The 18,159-nt window shown below is 37.7% G+C and overlaps 1 protein-coding gene across 1 annotated transcript in view; it reads left to right on the plus strand.

The window, feature by feature from the left end:
- Positions 1-2,099: 2,099 nt before the first annotated feature.
- Positions 2,100-18,159, plus strand: part of LOC141443778 (putative fatty acyl-CoA reductase CG5065) — a 32,298-nt gene continuing 16,238 nt past the window's right edge. Inside the window, exons 1-7 of the mRNA XM_074109138.1 lie at positions 2,100-2,204; positions 12,742-12,952; positions 13,091-13,248; positions 13,674-13,764; positions 15,458-15,603; positions 16,789-16,898; positions 17,667-17,776. Of these exons, the coding sequence (XP_073965239.1) occupies positions 12,755-12,952; positions 13,091-13,248; positions 13,674-13,764; positions 15,458-15,603; positions 16,789-16,898; positions 17,667-17,776 (813 nt within the window). The 5' untranslated portion in view covers positions 2,100-2,204; positions 12,742-12,754. The remainder of the gene's footprint in view (positions 2,205-12,741; positions 12,953-13,090; positions 13,249-13,673; positions 13,765-15,457; positions 15,604-16,788; positions 16,899-17,666; positions 17,777-18,159) is intronic.

An 18,159-nucleotide genomic window follows, 5' to 3' on the forward strand; every position in this document is an offset into this window, starting at 1 on the left:
CTGTCTTACTCTCCACGCCGAAACACGACAGTGCAAGCACTGATGGTGGTAGCAATCCGGGCGGACCTAAGCTACCACCTGCAAAACCTGTTGTATGTATTATTTGTGTCTTTTTTGTCTTTTTAGGGTTATACAATACAATGACTCTTTATTGAACGCCAATACATAGTAAGCAGTACAGAAAACACAGAGATTTTCCAAGGTAAGCAATGCGGCCTTATCGCTTCAGAGCGGTCGGGTTATGTCGAGCTGTGAGTTAGTTCGAGTTATTTTTTGTGTATAATTTAAATTTTACAACGCATTGTTGTTAAAACTGTAGATTTTTATTGACACGTAATAACAATAATAAATCCCATAATAATAATATTAAAAATGCGAAATTTTGTTAGTCTGTTTTTTAGGGTTCCGTAGCCAAAATGGCAAAAACGGAACCCTTATAGTTTCGCCATGTCTGTCTGTCTGTATGTCTGTCCGTCCGTCCGCGGCTTTGCTCAGGGACTGTCAATGCTAGAAAGCTGTAATTTTGCACTTATATAAATGTAAACTATGCCGACAAAATGGTGGAATAAAAAAATTCAAAAATATTTTTCTTAGAGTACCTCCCATAGACTTAAAGTGGGGGTGTTTTTTTTCTCATCCATCCACAAAACCATTAGGGGGTTGCTAAAACGATTCAGGATGGTAGTAAGTATATCACACTTACAAGGAAAACTATAACGGTTAAGTTGAGAATTATTAGTAGTTTAAGAGTTAATAGCAGCCTAAGGTATAAAATATACCTAAACTTGGAATATTCTGTACAAAATACGACATCCTTAGAAAAATATTACTTAATTCGTAATGGCTACGGAACCCTATTATGGGCGTGTCCGACACGCTCTTGGCCGGTTTTTTGTTGGTACCTCATCACGTTTAAACCGCTGAACCGATTTAGATGGTATTCGGTATATACATAGTTTGAGACCCGGGAAGGATGTAGGATAGTTTTTATCCCGGAAAATTGCATAGTTCCCACGGGATAGCGAAAATGAATTCTTCGCAGATGCAGTCGCGGACAATAATTACCTAATATTTTTACATTTCGTTGTGTTTCAAATTTTTACTATTTTCATACCAAATTCTATCTAAATAACAGTCAGACAGACAGAGCTACTTTCCATTTATAGTATTAGTATGAACAGATAATAAACTTAATATTATGTAGTACTAGCTTTTGCCCGCGGCTTCGCCCGCTTGGAATCCAGTTATCGCGCGCTGTTCCCTAGGGAACTATGCATTTTTCCGGGATAAAAAGTAGCCTATGTCATTTTTTGGCCCATAAACTATCTCTATGCCAAAAATCACGTCGATCCGTTGCTCCGTTTCGACGGGAAAGACGGACAAACATACACACAAACATACAATCACACTTTCGCATTAATAATAATAACAAAACTCTTTATTGCCATAGATAAATAAGTGGACACAAAATACGCATATTATAATTACTTAGGTACAAAATAGGTCTACACCTTGGCAATGGGTGCCGGTCTCAGCAAATGCTGGCTTTCATTTCCAGCGCTGGTTTTCAGCCCGGACCCTTTGGCAGGGGTGGCCGTAACTAATACTAAGATATTAAAGAGAATAGTAATTAAAAGAGACACTGTGCAATCTATTTTAAATATGTGTGTATGTGTGTGTATGTGTCTGTAAGCATGCTTTGAGTGGGTTAATTGTAATGATCCCGTTTAGTTCTAGGTTCTATCTAATTATAATATTAGTAGTATAGTTTGGCTAAGCCGTGTATGTGTTGTGGAAATAAAGTTTTATATCTATCTATCTAGCTAGTATGGATGGAAGTAAAAATGTTATAATTCACGGTACTAATGACCGACATCGCGCTGCAGTGTTAACACAAACTTCCCGATGCAGCCGCCAAAACGATAAAAATTAATGGCATATGAAAGATTATTTATTTTTAAATAAAATACTTAAATATTTTTTACATTGGTTATAATAAATTAGATTTTGTATTAGGGCTATTATAGTCTGTGGTTCCAACCGGCTTTAAACGCAAGTTGGTGCGCGGAGAACGCACCCAGCATACGAATGTGTAATTTTTGCGCACTTCTCATTTTGCCGCCACTTTACTCGACGACGTCGGACCAAAGAGTTCTGTGCTGGTTTTTTTTTTATTGTTTTGTGCTGTGTTGTGTTATTCGCAGGTTGGTATTTTGTCATTTTCTTTTTGGTGAAGGGAATCTCTATTTATGAAAAAATTAAAAAGTAAAAATAAAAATAAAAACGCCCGAAAAAAACGCTGCTTGAAAACACAATTAAAGAGTAAAAAATAATTATGCGCTACCTAGCTGTTGCCGGCGACTTCATCTGCGAAAAATTCGTTTATCTCTATCCCGCGGGGACTATGCTGATTTCCCGCAAAATTAGCCTAAGTTAATTGAGTATAAAGTATCTAGTAATATTTTTTTTATCTAAGCGTCGTCGGTGTCGGGGGACCGCTAAGGTTAACATGAAACTAAATATGTTGTATTTTTTAAAGTATTAACCTTAGCGGTCCCCCGACACCGACAACGCTTAGATAAAAAAATATTACTAGATACTTTATACTAAATTAACTTAGGCTAATTTTGCGGGAAATCAGCATAGTCCCCGCGGGATAGAGATAAACGAATTCTTCGCAGATGAAGTCGCGGGCAACAGCTAGGTAGCGCATAATTATTTTTTACTTTTTAATTGTCTTTTCAAGCAGCGTTTTTTTCGGGCGTTTTTATTTTTATTTTTGCTGGCGTTTTTTAAGTCGGGGTTTTTTAAATTTTAAATTTAAGTTTTATTTCATGTTTTTTAAACTTTGATATATATTTTTTTAAACTGTACTAGTGTGTCGGATATCCTGGCTGCAGCATCAGCTCATCTTATTGCCACCATTGCATTGTATGTAGAATCAAATACTGATCAAAAGGAATCAAACACGACATATCTGCTTTTATTTTTTCAAGAGTATACTGGTGTGCTGGATATCCTGGCTGTAGCATCAGCTCGTCGTGTTGCCACCACTGCATTGTATGTAGAATCAATTACTGATCAAACCGATTCCAAACACGACATATGTGCTATTATTCTTCATAGAGTGTACTAGTGTGCTGGATATCCTGGCTGCAGCATCAGCTCATCGTGTTGCCACCATTGCATTGTATGTAAAATCAAATACTGATCAAAAGGAATTAAACACGACATATCTGCTATTATTTTTTCAAGAGTATATTGGTGTGCTGAATATCCTGGCTGCAGTATCAGCTCGTCGTGTTGCCACCACTGCATTGTATGTAGAATCAATTACTGATCAAAACGAATCCAAACACGACATATGTGCTATTATTTTTTATAGAGTGTACTATTGTGCTAGATATCCTGGCTGCAGCATCAGCTCATCCTGTTGCCACCATTGCATTGTTTGTAGAATCAAATACTGATCAAAACGAACCCAAACACGATATATCTGCTATAGTTTTATTAAGAGTGTACCTACTAGTGTTCTGGATATCCTGGCTGCAGCATCAGGCCGAGAATTCCATAATCTTGCATAGCTATATAGCATACATGGGTGTTTCAAATTTTAGGTCCCAAATATGTTTGAAAGTAAAGTAATCCATTATGCGTCTAAGATTCCTACCGCAGCGAACAAAAGAGCTGATGATCTTGAAACGGCTGAACTGATTTTGATAAATCATGTCTAAGATCCATTGCTAGAAAACCAGCTTTCAAATAAAAAAAACCGCATTCAAATCGGTCCACCCGTTTAAGAGCTACGGTGCCACAGACAGACACACAGACACACAGACACACAGACACACAGACACACAGACATACAGACACACAGACACACATAGCGGTCAAACTTATAACACCCCTCTTTTTCGTCGGAGGTTAAAAACAACTGGATCGTTATATGAATTTAATAATTAAAAGTGTAAAGGTTAAACACTTATGAAGACCACCTGTTGTATGTACAATGGCCTGCATAAGTGGATGGACACCTTACGTTCTATAATCGCTTGAACATGAGAGTTGGCGATTTTGTTAGGTGTTCACAAGAAATGAACTAGATGGCGCTGTTAAACAGTTATTATGATATGATCGATATTTTATCCCCGTAACAGTAATGTGCTGATAGCTGAGTTGATCGGCTGCTTAGATAAACTCGTTAATGATCATGAGTTCGTATCCTACATATCAGAATTGTTTTTTGTTTATTTTTTATTTATAAGTTTCTATTTAATTTTGTAGATAACTGATATGGAAATCAAAAAAAATACTCTGAAAAAAGGATAACGTTGCAACAGAAATAATACAAGTTTTGAAGTTTAAAACATAAAAAATTTATTCGTAAAACAATTTTTCTATTCATTAAATATTGACGCAGTTATTAATGTTATACTATATATTAATTAAATAACTGTAAACCAGAAAGTAGTTTGCTCAGAATCCAGAGTAGAATCGATTACACTATTTTTTAAATCAGGTTGTGTTTGAGTTTTTAAATCCTTTTTTTACTGTGCCCAGTCTAAATATTAAGAATGCATACGCCAATTAAATGTTTTAGGGATGTTTCATACCCCTTAGATAATTTAATACTGGCCGTTTTGCGTCAGTTTGGCTTTCTTCTATTAAAAATTAAGACTGTTAAGTTAGAAATGAAGTAGAATTACTGGTTACGTAAAACATACGAAATAATGAAGGTATTCGAAAATATTTTCTGGGTGTCATGTGAGGTTTTCAGTTATTTAATTAGCACCTGACCAAAGATTGTATTTTAACATTTTATTGAGGTATTAGCTTAAGTATTCATTTCCGATTCTGGAAAGAGGATTGAAGCTGAACCACAATAAAAAAATAATATTTGAAAGTATTATACCTGAGACCTGATTATCATAAGACTCGAATGCGTTACAGTCATAAATTGAACTTTCACACTTATCTCACATAGTAAACAAAACTATCAAGTTATAATTAAATGTTTAGTTCATAATAATAAAATAATTACTTTTCATGACAATGTGATACCTACAGGATCATAAATAAACATGAATATTTTGGTTTATATAATACAGTGTGCTAGAAAATCAGATACGGATATTTTGAGGATCGATTATTTGCATCGTCGTTAATTGGTTTCAATTAAATTAAATAAAAAAAATACAGTTAATGTTAATGCGAGGATAATTATTCTTGGACAGATTGTTAATTTTGTATGAAACAAAAAAAATTACCACACAATACTAATTTATGTGTATAATTGATTCTTAGGTTATTAATTACATAAACCTGAAAATATCCGCACCTTATAAGTATATTTTATTATAACATAATTGTTTGAGTATATAACCCAGTCTACACGTAACTATCAATTTTATTTTAATAACTGGTGTCGATGTTGCATGATTGTCGATAACTGCTTGCAAAGACAATTAAAAAGTAAAATAATTATGCGCTACCTAGCTGTTGCCCGCGACTTCACCTGCGAAGAATTCGTTTATCTCTATCCCGCGGGACTATGCTGATTGCCCGCAAAATTAGCCTAAGTTAATTTAGTATAAAGTATCTAGTAATATTTTTTATCTAAGCGTTGTCGGTGTCGGGGGACCGCTAAGGTTAACATGAAACTAAATATGTGTATTTTTTAAAGTATTAACCTTAGCGGTCCCCCGACACCGACAACGCTTAGATAAAAAAATATTACTAGATACTTTATACTAAATTAACTTAGGCTAATTTTGCGGGCAATCAGCATAGTCCCCGCGGGATAGAGATAAACGAATTCTTCGCAGGTGAAGTCGCGGGCAACAGCTAGGTAGCGCATAATTATTTTTTACTTTTTAATTGTCTTTTCAAGCAGCGTTTTTTTTCGGGCGTTTTTATTTTTATTTCTGCTGGCGTTTTTTAAGTCGGGGTTTTTTAAATTTTAATTTAAGTTTTTATTTCATGTTTTTTAAACTTTGATATAAGTATATCTTTTTAAACTGTACTAGTGTGTTGGTTATCCTGGCTGCAGCATCAGCTCATCTTGTTGCCACCATTGCATTGTATGTAGAATCAAATACTGATCAAAAGGAATCAAACACGACATATCTGCTATTATTTTTTCAAGAGTATACTGGTGTGCTGGATATCCTGGCTGTAGCATCAGCTCGTCGTGTTGCCACCACTGCATTGTATGTAGAATCAAATACTGATCAAAACGAATCCAAACACGACATATCTGCTATTATTTTTTCAAGAGTATACTGGTGTGCTGAATATCCTGGCTGCAGCATCAGCTCGTCGTGTTGCCACCACTGCATTGTATGTAGAATCAATTACTGATCAAAACGAATCCAAACACGACATATCTGCTATTATTTTTTCAAGAGTATACTGGTGTGCTGGATATCCTGGCTGTAGCATCAGCTCGTCGTGTTGCCACCACTGCATTGCATGTAGAATCAATTACTGATCAAAACGAATCCAAACACGACATATCTGCTATTATTTTTTCAAGGGTATACTGGTGTGCTGGATATCCTGGCTGTAGCATCAGCTCGTCGTGTTGAAACCACTGAATTGTATGTAGAATCAATTACTGATCAAAACGATTCCAAACACGACATATGTGCTATTATTTTTTATAGAGTGTACTAGTGTGCTGGATATCCTGGCTGCAGCATCAGCTCATCGTGTTGCCACATTGCATTGTATGTAGAATCAAATACTGATCAAAAGGAATTAAACACGACATATCTGCTATTATTTTTTCAAGAGTATACTGGTGTGCTGAATATCCTGGCTGCAGCATCAGCTCGTCGTGTTGCCACCACTGCATTGTATGTAGAATCAATTACTGATCAAAACGAATCCAAACACGACATATGTGCTATTATTTTTTATAGAGTGTACTATTGTGCTGGATATCCTGGCTGCAGCATCAGCTCATCCTGTTGCCACCATTAAATTGTTTGTAGAATCAAATACTGATCAAAACGAACCCAAACACGATATATCTGCTATAGTTTTATTAAGAGTGTACCTACTAGTGTTCTGGATATCCTGGCTGCAGCATCAGGCCGAGATTCCATAATCTTGCGTAGCTATATAGCATACATGGGTGCTTCAAATTATAGGTCCCAAATATGTTTGAAAGTAAAGTAAATATCCATTATGCGTCTAAGATTCCTACCGCAGCGAACAAAAGATCTGATGATCTTGAAACGGCTGAACCGATTTTGATAAATCATGTCTAAGATCCATCGCTAGAAAACCAGCTTTCAAATAAAAAAACCGCATTCAAATCGGTCCACCCGTTTAAGAGCTACGGTGCCACAGACAGACACACAGACACACAGACACACAGACACACAGACACACAGACACACAGACACACAGACATACAGACACACAGACACACAGACACACAGACACACATAGCGGTCAAACTTATAACACCCCTCTTTTTCGTCGGGGGTTAAAAAGAATTGCATCGATGAAACTAGATTTTCACACATATTAGAGCCGCGAATACTGTCCCTTATTTTTACACAGTGGGCTTCTAACGTAACGGAGTTCGCTTATTTTGGTTATCCAACGTTGGACATGGTTATAACACCCCATAAATTTTTCAATGGGATTTAACCAGTTTCAGCGAAACAGGGTTTCAGAGTTGGTACGACTTATGAATGATTAATTACGTATGTAGGTTGATTTTTAAATTCCAAAATGTGCACCATCTGTCCAAAACAACGTCTTACTGTATTTATATTTCCATGAAATCCTCCAAAAAATCAATCAAAACACGAAAAAAAGGATCGCAGAATGTAAATGTATATTAATTGTTACCCCAACTTTAACGCGAGCGAAGCCGCGGGCAACAGCTAGTCTATATATATAAAAGAAGAAACTGACTGACTGACTGACTTATAGATCAACGCACAGCCAAAACCGCTGGGCCTAGAAACTTGAAATTTGGTACAGGGGTTCTTTTTATAATGTAAATGAGCACTAAGAAAGGATTTTTATAAATTCCCACGGGATAGGGAATAAACGGGATTTATATTTTCACTTCGAAATGGCCCTATTTCAGTAACAATAATTATTAGAAACTTCAAATTTGGCATGCAAGTAGGTTTTTTTTTTTTTATTTGACTGGATGGAAAACGAGCAAATGGGTCTCCTGATGGTAAGAGATCACCACCGCCCATAAACATCTGCAACACCAGGGGTATTGCAGACGCGTTGCCAACCTAGAGGCCTAAGATGGGATGCCTCACGTGCCAGTAATTTCACCGGCTGTCTTACTCTCCACGCCGAAACACAACAGTGCAAGCACTGCTGCTTCACGGCAGGATTAGCGAGCAAGATGGTGGTAGCAATCCGGGCGGACCTTGCACAAGCCTACCACCTGCAAAGTAGAAAGAAAGAAAGAAAGAAAGAAAACATTTATTCGTGACATTACATGACGTGAAGTGACATGGATAAGAAGTAATACTAACAGCTAAAAACTATTTTCAGGATTTATCAAAATTCCCACGGGATAGTGAATAACTGGGATTTGTATTTTCACTTTTAATTAATGACCCTATTTCCGTAACTATAATTATAAGAGACTTCAAATTTGGCAAACAAGTAGGTAATACTAACAGCTAAAAACTATTTTCAGGATTTATCAAAATTCCCACGGGATAGGGAATAAAATGGGATTTATATTTTGACTTCTAAATGGCCCTATTTGCGTAACTATAATTATTAGAAACTTCAAATTTGGCATTCAAGTAGGTAATACTAACAGCTAAAAACGGTTTTCAGGATTTCTCGAAATTCCCACGGGATAGTGAATAAATGGGATTCGTATTTTCACTTTCAATTATTGGCTCTTTTACCGTAACTATAATTATTAGAGAATTCGAATTTAGCGAGCAAGTACTTAGGTAATACTAACAGCTAAAAACTATTTTCGTGATTTATCATAATTCCCACGGGATAGGGAATAAAATGGGATTTATATTTTCACTTCAAAATGGCCCTATTTGCGTAACTATAATTATTAGAAACTTCAAATTTGGCATGCAGGTAGGTAAAAACTGTTTCAAAGATTTTCCGAATATCCCACGGGATAAAACGAATAAAGAGGATATTATATACCCACTTACTTACGAACTGAATCAGAAAACGCAAAAGCTAAACCAATAAAACTGGGGACTGGATATATAGGATAGTTATAATCCCGTGAAGTTACACAGTTCCCGCGGGATAGCGATAAGAATTCTTTGTAGATAAAGTAGCGGACAATGAAGTACCTACTGTCAAGGGCAGACCTCTTGAGGGGAGGTTTGACCTTAAGGGAGGCCTAGTAGGTTACTCTTTGAGTAAAACAATAAGACGTTTTAACAATTTTTTTTATTTAAAAATTGAACACAAAAAATAACAGGCCTAGTTTGACAAAATTAAAAGTAAAAGTATTATGAGAATCTCAGGTAGTAAGTTCAAGCGATTTCATTGAGATCGGTTCTGATTATTCGGTCTCCCTGGCCTACACTTCCCTGGAGTCGGAGAGAAGAACCCGGAGCGAAGAGGCTGGCCACAGCAGGGGGGCCTGGTCCAGCTGAGTGGTCGTCGGTGCCGAGGTCAAAAGGGGCCTTAGGGCGGCAGGACGAGCAGCCTGGACAAGTGTTCCACGCCGGAACGATCAGGGTCTTGGACGAGCCAGGAAGGATGTGCAGTACTCCGGAAGTTAAGGCCGTCAGGGCTTAGTGTCAGGTTAGGGCGTAAAGAAGCCGCCTGAGCCGTGAGAGTTGTAGCCGAACGGAACTTTGAAAGTTGTAGTCGTGCAGAGCGGAGAAAGCTGTAGCCGTACGGAGCTGCCCTGTAAATTAGGAGGTGTCAGTTGTGGCCCAGCACTCCTCTGCAGCGATGCACCAGCTCTTAGGGTGTGCTGAATTGCAGTGAGTGGCAAAGACAATCATACGGAGTTACAGGCAGGCAAAGGAAAGTGATTCTAGTTTTATATAATTACTAGCTTTTGCCCGCGACTTCGTCCGCGTGGAATAGTAACTTTGGGAAGTATTTAAAATTTATTTAGGATCCCTATTTTGCCAATAATAGCACATATAAACTTCTACGGTTTACTGAAAATAATCTACTTATAGTAATTTGTTTGAAATTCCTTAAGAACTTTCATCCCCATATTTTCAAGTAAACAGGTCGAAATTTGAAAACAAATGTTTTTTAGGGTTCCGTAGCTGAAAAGGAAAAAATGGAACCCTTATAGGATCACTTTGCTGTCCGTCCGTCCGTCTGTCTGTCAAGACCCTTTATCTCCTAAACGCGCGGAGTATCGGTATCGAGTTGAAATTGAAACCGTAAACTCAGGTCAATAGTCCCGAAAGCTGTGAAAAATCAAACTTCTAAGTCAAGGCAATCAAAAGCTACAGTCATTAAAAAGGTATTTCCATGTAAATCGCCTTAACAGAAAAAGTTATAGGGTACTTCCAGAAAAATAATTGTAATAATTGTATTTTTTTCTATGTGTACCTATCTGTTTTCTGTATCGCTTACTATGTCTGGTGTACAATAAAGAGTCTTTGTATTGTAGGTATTGTAAATAAGAAAAATCTGAAAATTATAGTTTTTCATGTCTGACTGTCTATGTCAATAAGCCATCTAAAATGACCCCACATTGCGAACATTTTGCTTGAGCTTAGAAGGCTCTGCTAACACTGCATGATCTCCTCTACTAACATCACCTCTCGCAGGTAAAATTTTTTGAACAAATATCTATTTATCTATTTATCACGTGCCCAAATGCCAAGTTTCATAAAGAACCATCGATTTATCTTCGACAATGACGATCTTTCATATAAACTTTCATCCCCTATTTCACCCCTCACAGAAGAGTTTTTAAAAAACGCGCGAATAAATATCTATTTATCTCTTATCACGTGCCGAAATGGCAAGTTTATCATCGATAATGACGACCTTCCATATAAATTTTCATTCCCTATTTCACCCCTCGCAGGTCGAATTTCAAAAAAGCTCAAACAAATATCGATTTATTTCTTATTAAGTGCCTAAATGCCAAGTTTCATGGTTTTATCTTCGACAGCGACGAACTTCCACCTTATTAACTTGCATCCCCTATTTCAACCCCTTAAAGCCTCCTTTTTGCGATAAAAGATAGCCTATAGTCTTTCCTAAGGTCTATTCTATCTCTGTACCAAATTTCATCAAAATCGGTTCAGCGGTTTAGGCGTGAAAGCGTAACAGACAGACAGACAGACAGAGTTACTTTCGCATTTATAATATTATATAAGTATTCTTATTAAGTGCCTAAATGCCAAGTTTCATGGTTTTATCTTCGACAGCGACGAACTTCCACCTTATTAACTTTCATCCCCTATTTCAACCCCTTAAAGCCTCCTTTTCGCGATAAAAGATAGCCTATGTTCTTTCCCAAGGTCTATTCTATCTCTGTACCAAATTTCATCAAAATCGGTTCAGCGGTTTAGGCGTGAAAGCGTAACAGACAGACAGACAGACAGACAGACAGACAGACAGACAGAGTTACTTTCGCATTTATAATATTAGTATATAGTATATTATATAAGTATTCTTATTAAGTGCCTAAATGCCAAGTTTCATGGTTTTATCTTCGACAGCGACGAACTTCCACCTTATTAATTTTCATCCCCTATTTCAACCCCTTAAAGCCTCCTTTTCGCGATAAAAGATAGCCTATGTTCTTTCCCAAGGTCTATTCTATCTCTGTACCAAATTTCATCAAAATCGGTTCAGCGGTTTAGGCGTGAAAGCGTAACAGACAGACAGACAGACAGACAGACAGACAGACAGAGTTACTTTCGCATTTATAATATTAGTATGGATTTTAAAAAACAAAAGGTAAAAATAAATAGCCTAAGTGATCGTTAAAATTTAAAATACAACGGTTCACTAAATAACCGTTAGAGGATTACATTTGAAATTAAACGTTACTTAGCTGAGTTTGAATTTATTTTAACACCGTAAGCATCCGTTGCATAAAAGTAATAAGCATTAACATAGGTTCTGAGTTTATAACAACGGATGAGAGAAATTAACAAGTGTTAAAATATTAAGTACCTATAAGAACTGTTGAAAATAAAAGATTCCCTGGCCAGGGGAAGCCTTTAGTTCAATTACACAAATTTAAATTATAAAGAAAATAATTATAATAAAATACACAGAAAAACACAAGAGTTAAATATCAGAGAACTTACCAAGTCTTGGGCGTATGGAGCTTTCGAGAGAGCTGTTTAGTGTAGTGTGAGCTGTTGAATGTGTGTTTTACAGCTGTGCTTCAGCTTTTAAGGGTGAGAATATTACAGTTAGAATTCCCCCGGTCACAGCTGATCGACAACACCCCCCTTGGCCGACAAAAACGGTCAAGGGTGAGTTGGTTATAGATATATTTAGTCGTACAAACTCGTGTAGTAAATGAGTGTAATAAAATGCCTACTTTTATAAAATAAATAAGTAAATAATAAATAAATATTAAATACATATTATTACGTAAATAAATGAGTCAAGGGAAAACTACGGTGGCGACCTCTAGAGTTCGTCCGTCATTTTGCTCAGAGATCCCGTATTGAAGAAAGCGCCATCTAGCTTACACTGAGCTAACTAAGATGTCAGCGATCGACTGTGTGCATTGTGACACTACTAAATTTAATATTTTTTCAGAACTTAATCAGTCATGAAGCCATCTGTGGGCGTAGCGGAGTACTACGCGAATAAAATAATTTTCATAACCGGCGCTACCGGGTTCATGGGCAAAGTCCTCGTTGAGAAGCTGCTGCGGTGCTGTCCAGGTATCAAGAGAATATACCTGCTGATGAGATCGAAGAAAGGACTTAGCATCACTGAAAGACTTGCAGATTTTCTCAAATCTCAGGTAAATTATGTGAAACACTCTCTAGGAGTGAGTAGCAGAAATATTACATAGGTATTCTGCTGCTTGCTACATCCCTACCAGTTTCCTGTATAAATAGTTTTAAGCATGATCACTAGATGGCGCTAATTTCTTCCACAGGTATTTAGTAACCTACACGAGAACGATCCGAAATGTTTTGAGAAACTTCGCCTTGTGTCCGGAGACATTCTAGTTGAAAATTTGGGTATATCAGAAGAGGATCGAGATGAGCTAAGGAGGGAGTGCCAGATTATTTTTCATTGTGCAGCCTGTGTCCGGTAAGATTTATGTTTTTGATTTGCGCGCCATCTATAAACAAATTAGAAACTAAGAGCTACCGTAGGTTTCCTAATCGATGATAGAGAGCAGTACTTAACTCCTATATCCATTTTGATCAAACCAGTACTGTTTTGCAGCATAGCATAGTCTACTTAACAAAAATAATAATACAATAGCGCGGGAGCGGGAAGACAATTGTCAAAATAAATAATAAATAATGGCCGACGCGCTTGCTAAAAATGATTATCTTACTATTATAAGTTGCTGTCATCGTTCATGGTGTATGTACGTCTCATATTTCGTTTTCTAGATTTTTTTTACCGTACAACGGCAAAACCTACTAGACACTGGCGGCAAAATTGACCTCCAATGGACAGCGCCATATTTTTGTAAAAAACAACAAGTTATTAATTTTGGGTTTCAGATTCGATATGAAACTGAGAGACGCTGCTAACTTGAACACTCGGGGGACACTGCGAGTGCTGGAATTAGTCGAAGGCATGCGCAACATTGAGGTAAGTAGGAACGCTAAAAACTTTACAATACTTACGTGAAGTAGGTACCGACCGGATTTTCATTTTGTAAATGAGTTTCTTCCTAAAAGGGCTCGCGTAATTTAAGTACCTCAGTCAGTAGAATTCAAAGTCAAAGTCAAAATAGTTTTATTCAATTTTATCCTACTAATATTATAAATGCGAAAGTTTGTGAGTGAGTGAGTGAGTGAGTGAGTATGTTTGTTACTCCTTCACGCTAAAACGGCTGGACGGATTTGGATGAAAATTGGTATGTAGATAGTTGGACATCTGGAATAAAACATAGGCTACTTTTTTTCCCAATATTCCCACGGGATAGGGATAAAATCTCGAAATAACAACCACTGAGCTTAGAGTAATGAAATTTGGGATGGTTGTTTTTAACGCAACGTCAAAGAAAACCACGATAACTTCCAGGAATTCCCACGGGAATTTTGTAAAATTCCAGAAATCAATTAAACCGCTGTATCTAATTATTAACACGAGCGAAGTGATCAATATTTAAACTAAATAACTTGCATGCTTGCTTTGCTTACATTATTGCTTGCACCTTTGGGAGTATGCTTGCTTGATCTTTTGATTGCATTCTGGCTTGCATGCTTGCTTGCATACTTGCTTGCATGCTTGCTTGCATTTTGGCTTGCATGTTTGCCTATATGCTTGCTTGCATGCTTGCTTATGTGCTCACTTGCATGCTTGCTTGCATTCTGGCTTGCATGTTAGCCTATATGCTTGCTTGCATGCTTGCTTACATGCTCACTTGCGTGCTTGCTTGAATGCTTGCTTGCTTAGATGCTTGATTGCATGCTTGCTTGCATGCTTGAATACAGCCCTAAATGCATGCTTAAATGCATGCTTGCTTGCACTCTTTTTTCATATTTGAGACTATGCTTGCCTGATTTTTTGTTTGCATGCTTGCTTTCATGCTTGCTTGCATGTTTGCTTACATGCCTGCTTGCATGCTTGCTTGCATGCTTGCTTACGTGCTCACTTGCATGCTTGCTTACATGCTCACTTGCATGCTTGCTTGATTGCTTGCTTCTTTGAAATGTTTATGGTTCACGCGAGCGAAGCATGCTCACTTGCAAGCTTGCTTAGATGTTTGCTTGCATGCTTGCTTGCGTGCTTGCCTGCGTGCTTGCTTGCATGTTTGCTTGCGTGCTTGCTTGTGTGCTTGCTTGAGTGCTTGCTTAATTGCTTGCTTCTTTGAACTGTTGTTGGTTTACGCGAGCGAAGCTGCGGGTAAAAGCTAGTAGGCTATAACAAGCACTTATGAATGTCAAAAAAAATCTACCACCGGTTCGGAAAAACGTCTGTTGAGAAGAATCCGGCAAGAAACTCAACGAGGTATATTTTTTGTAAACAGATTTACAATATTATTAAATGATATCTATACATCACAAGTATTTAACACAACTTTATTTTTAACACAGTAAGTTCGCTATTTGAAGGGATCGCTAATGCGGATCGGAATTATTTCCAAATATCCCTGGCCATGATATAATCATTAACTTTATAATACGCCTTATAAATAGATCTGAATTTTGTATGTATCTGTTTCATTTATAATATTCTTTGGAATTTTATTATAAAAACAATGAAGTTTTTGAATACCTGAAGTTTTTACGACTGTTTTAAAGAAACACAAATTGAACACCAGTACAACTCCCCACAGGTATACATCCAAGTATCCACAGCTTACTGCCGCTGCGAGCTGCCAGTCTTGGAGGAGCGGGTGTACGAAACCGAGCACAATCCGCAAAAGCTGTTGCAATGCCTTGATTGGATGGACGATGAACTGCTAACTCATTTGGAACCCAAGTACGTACAGTGTCCCACTAGAATTGGTTTGCTGGAGTGTGGCGTAACGGCGAGATGATAAACTTTTGTGGAGCAGTATACATCTGTAGAGTACAGCACGCCACAAGTTGTATTGGTGTGAAATAGTGTACTGTGGAGGTGAGTTTGTGAGTAAATGCGAAAGTTTGTGAGTGTGTGTGTGTGTGTGTGCGTGTTTTATCACTAGCTGTTGCCCGAGACTCTGTCTGCGTAGAATTCGGAAGCAAACAGAAGAGACAGCGGGCAATGGCTAGTTAGTTATATGATAACAGTTTAGCATTGTCATTTCAATGTCTCAGAAACGGCTGAACCGATTTTATCAAACATAGCCAAGAACCACTGCAGAGAAACTCTCTTTCACATAAAGAGCCGCATCGAACTCGGTCCATCCGTAGAGCTACGATACCGGTGTACTGCCTTTTCGGCGAAATATGTTTCGCCAAATTTCACTTAGCAACCAACCTTTCGCCAAAGTTTCATTTGGCAAACTAATATTTGGCATAACTTTACTTCACATTTTTTTTATTTCGCAACATTTTTGCATTACAAAATTTTACTTCATCACACATTTATGTGGCAAATAAATATGTAGCAAATGATTGGCTTAGGCAAATAACAAATTGTCAAATAACATTTGGGCAATTTTTTACATTGCAAAGTTATACTTCAATTTGATTTGTACGAGCGAGCGAAGCGAGCGAGCAAGACGGTTCGGAACAGAAGCGACTTGGATACTTTAGGTTCAGAAGGCTAAGGCGGGAGCGAAGCGGAGCGTAGCTCCCGCCTTAGCCTTCGATGTTAGTTTTTTTTTTATAGCAGCCAGGATAAATGACACTAGAAAAGTAGGTTGGATGCCATTAAGGTATGCCAATCAATACATTTGACGAAAACATAAATGACATCTTATAAAAAAACCAGGTCATAATTTGCATAATAATAATTTATCGAATCATTAGTTGGGAAATGATATCAGTGCGAAACGTTGAGTTGGGAAATAACATTTCACCTAAATAAAAATATGGGATAAATAGTTTGGGAGTTAATAATTTGCTAAATAATTTTCGCCGATACATTAGTAAACCTACGATACCACATACAGACATTGGCGTCAAACTTATAATAACACCCCTCTTTCGGCGTTGGGGGTTAAAAACACTGTGTTCGCAGGCTCATCGCTCCGCAACCCAACACGTATGCCTACACCAAGTCTTTATCAGAGGCCCTGGTGGCCCAGTACGAGGGACGCTTCCCAATCGCCATCGTCAGGCCCTCTATCGGTGAGTGCCCATGTCAAGTATGTTCTGTAAATAAACGATTCATTCTTTTATTCATTCAATAGAAGGGTGACACTCTTTCCTGGCCCGGATTACACCGACATGGAAATACCGGCTGACAACAGATATATTTAGTCGTACGAACTCGTGTAGTAAATGTGTGTAATAAAATGCCTATTTTTATAAAATAAATAAGTAAATAATAAATAAATATTAAATACATATTATTACGTAAATAAATGAGTCAAGGGAAAACTACGGTGGCGACCTCTAGAGTTCGTCCGTCATTCTGCTCAGAGATCCCTTATTGAAGAAAGCGCCATCTAGCTTACACTAAGCGAACTAAGATGTCAGCGATCGCCTGTGTGAATCGTGACACCATATGAACTGGGAAAACTGAATTTACCCCCCCCCCCTTAAAATTTAATAAATAGATACAACGCAAGCACACTGTGAACTTTTAAAACCAGTTTTACAATGTTTATTTTTTTAACAATGGAATAAGTAAAAATAGCAGCTAGAAAGAGGTGCCACCAGCGGTAGGTACTTACTGAGCGGCGATCTATCATTTTTAATTTTTACTATTTAGCTAGGTAAGTATTTAATTAGATTAGGTCTTAATTATTAGCTTCTTTAATACCCCAGAGAATAGCTAATTTACCCCCGGGGGGTAATTACCACTAGGTTCGGAACCAATGCCCTAGGGGGCGGGACGTTACCTCTTGGTTGGGAATTCCTGAATTAAAGTTTCGGCACTAAATATGTTGACAGTGACGGCAGCCCTAAAGGAACCCATGCCGGGCTGGGTGGACAACTTGAACGGGCCCACGGGAGTGTTGGTTGGCGCTGGGAAGGGCGTCATAAGGACCATGCACCTCAAGGTTGGTACTTGTCCGACACGTAGCAACAGGCCAAGTTGAACCCGCGAACCGAGGGCTCCGTACAAAATATTAAGGTGGGGCCACATGCAGTCGCTCAACGCTCGTTTCCAACGTCAAATCTGGTCACGTGACATTTAGCGATAAAGCTGAAAATGTTGAGCTTTATCGCTGGAAAAAAACTCTTCAATTTCGGCAAAAACACAAAATTTTCACAAGAAATATAGGAAATTAAAATTTAAGAAATGGCAAGTTTTAATCCCCATACAAAATTGTGAGAAGTTTCCGAAATTTTCCTGTACGAAAAATTCCGCAATTTTCACATCAGTAGAATAAGTAGATATAAAGTGACGTATGTATTATTCCAGACGTCCTAGCCGTTCGAG

Source organism: Choristoneura fumiferana, chromosome 28 (assembly GCF_025370935.1).
Source record: "Choristoneura fumiferana chromosome 28, NRCan_CFum_1, whole genome shotgun sequence".
NCBI lineage: Eukaryota > Metazoa > Arthropoda > Insecta > Lepidoptera > Tortricidae > Choristoneura > Choristoneura fumiferana.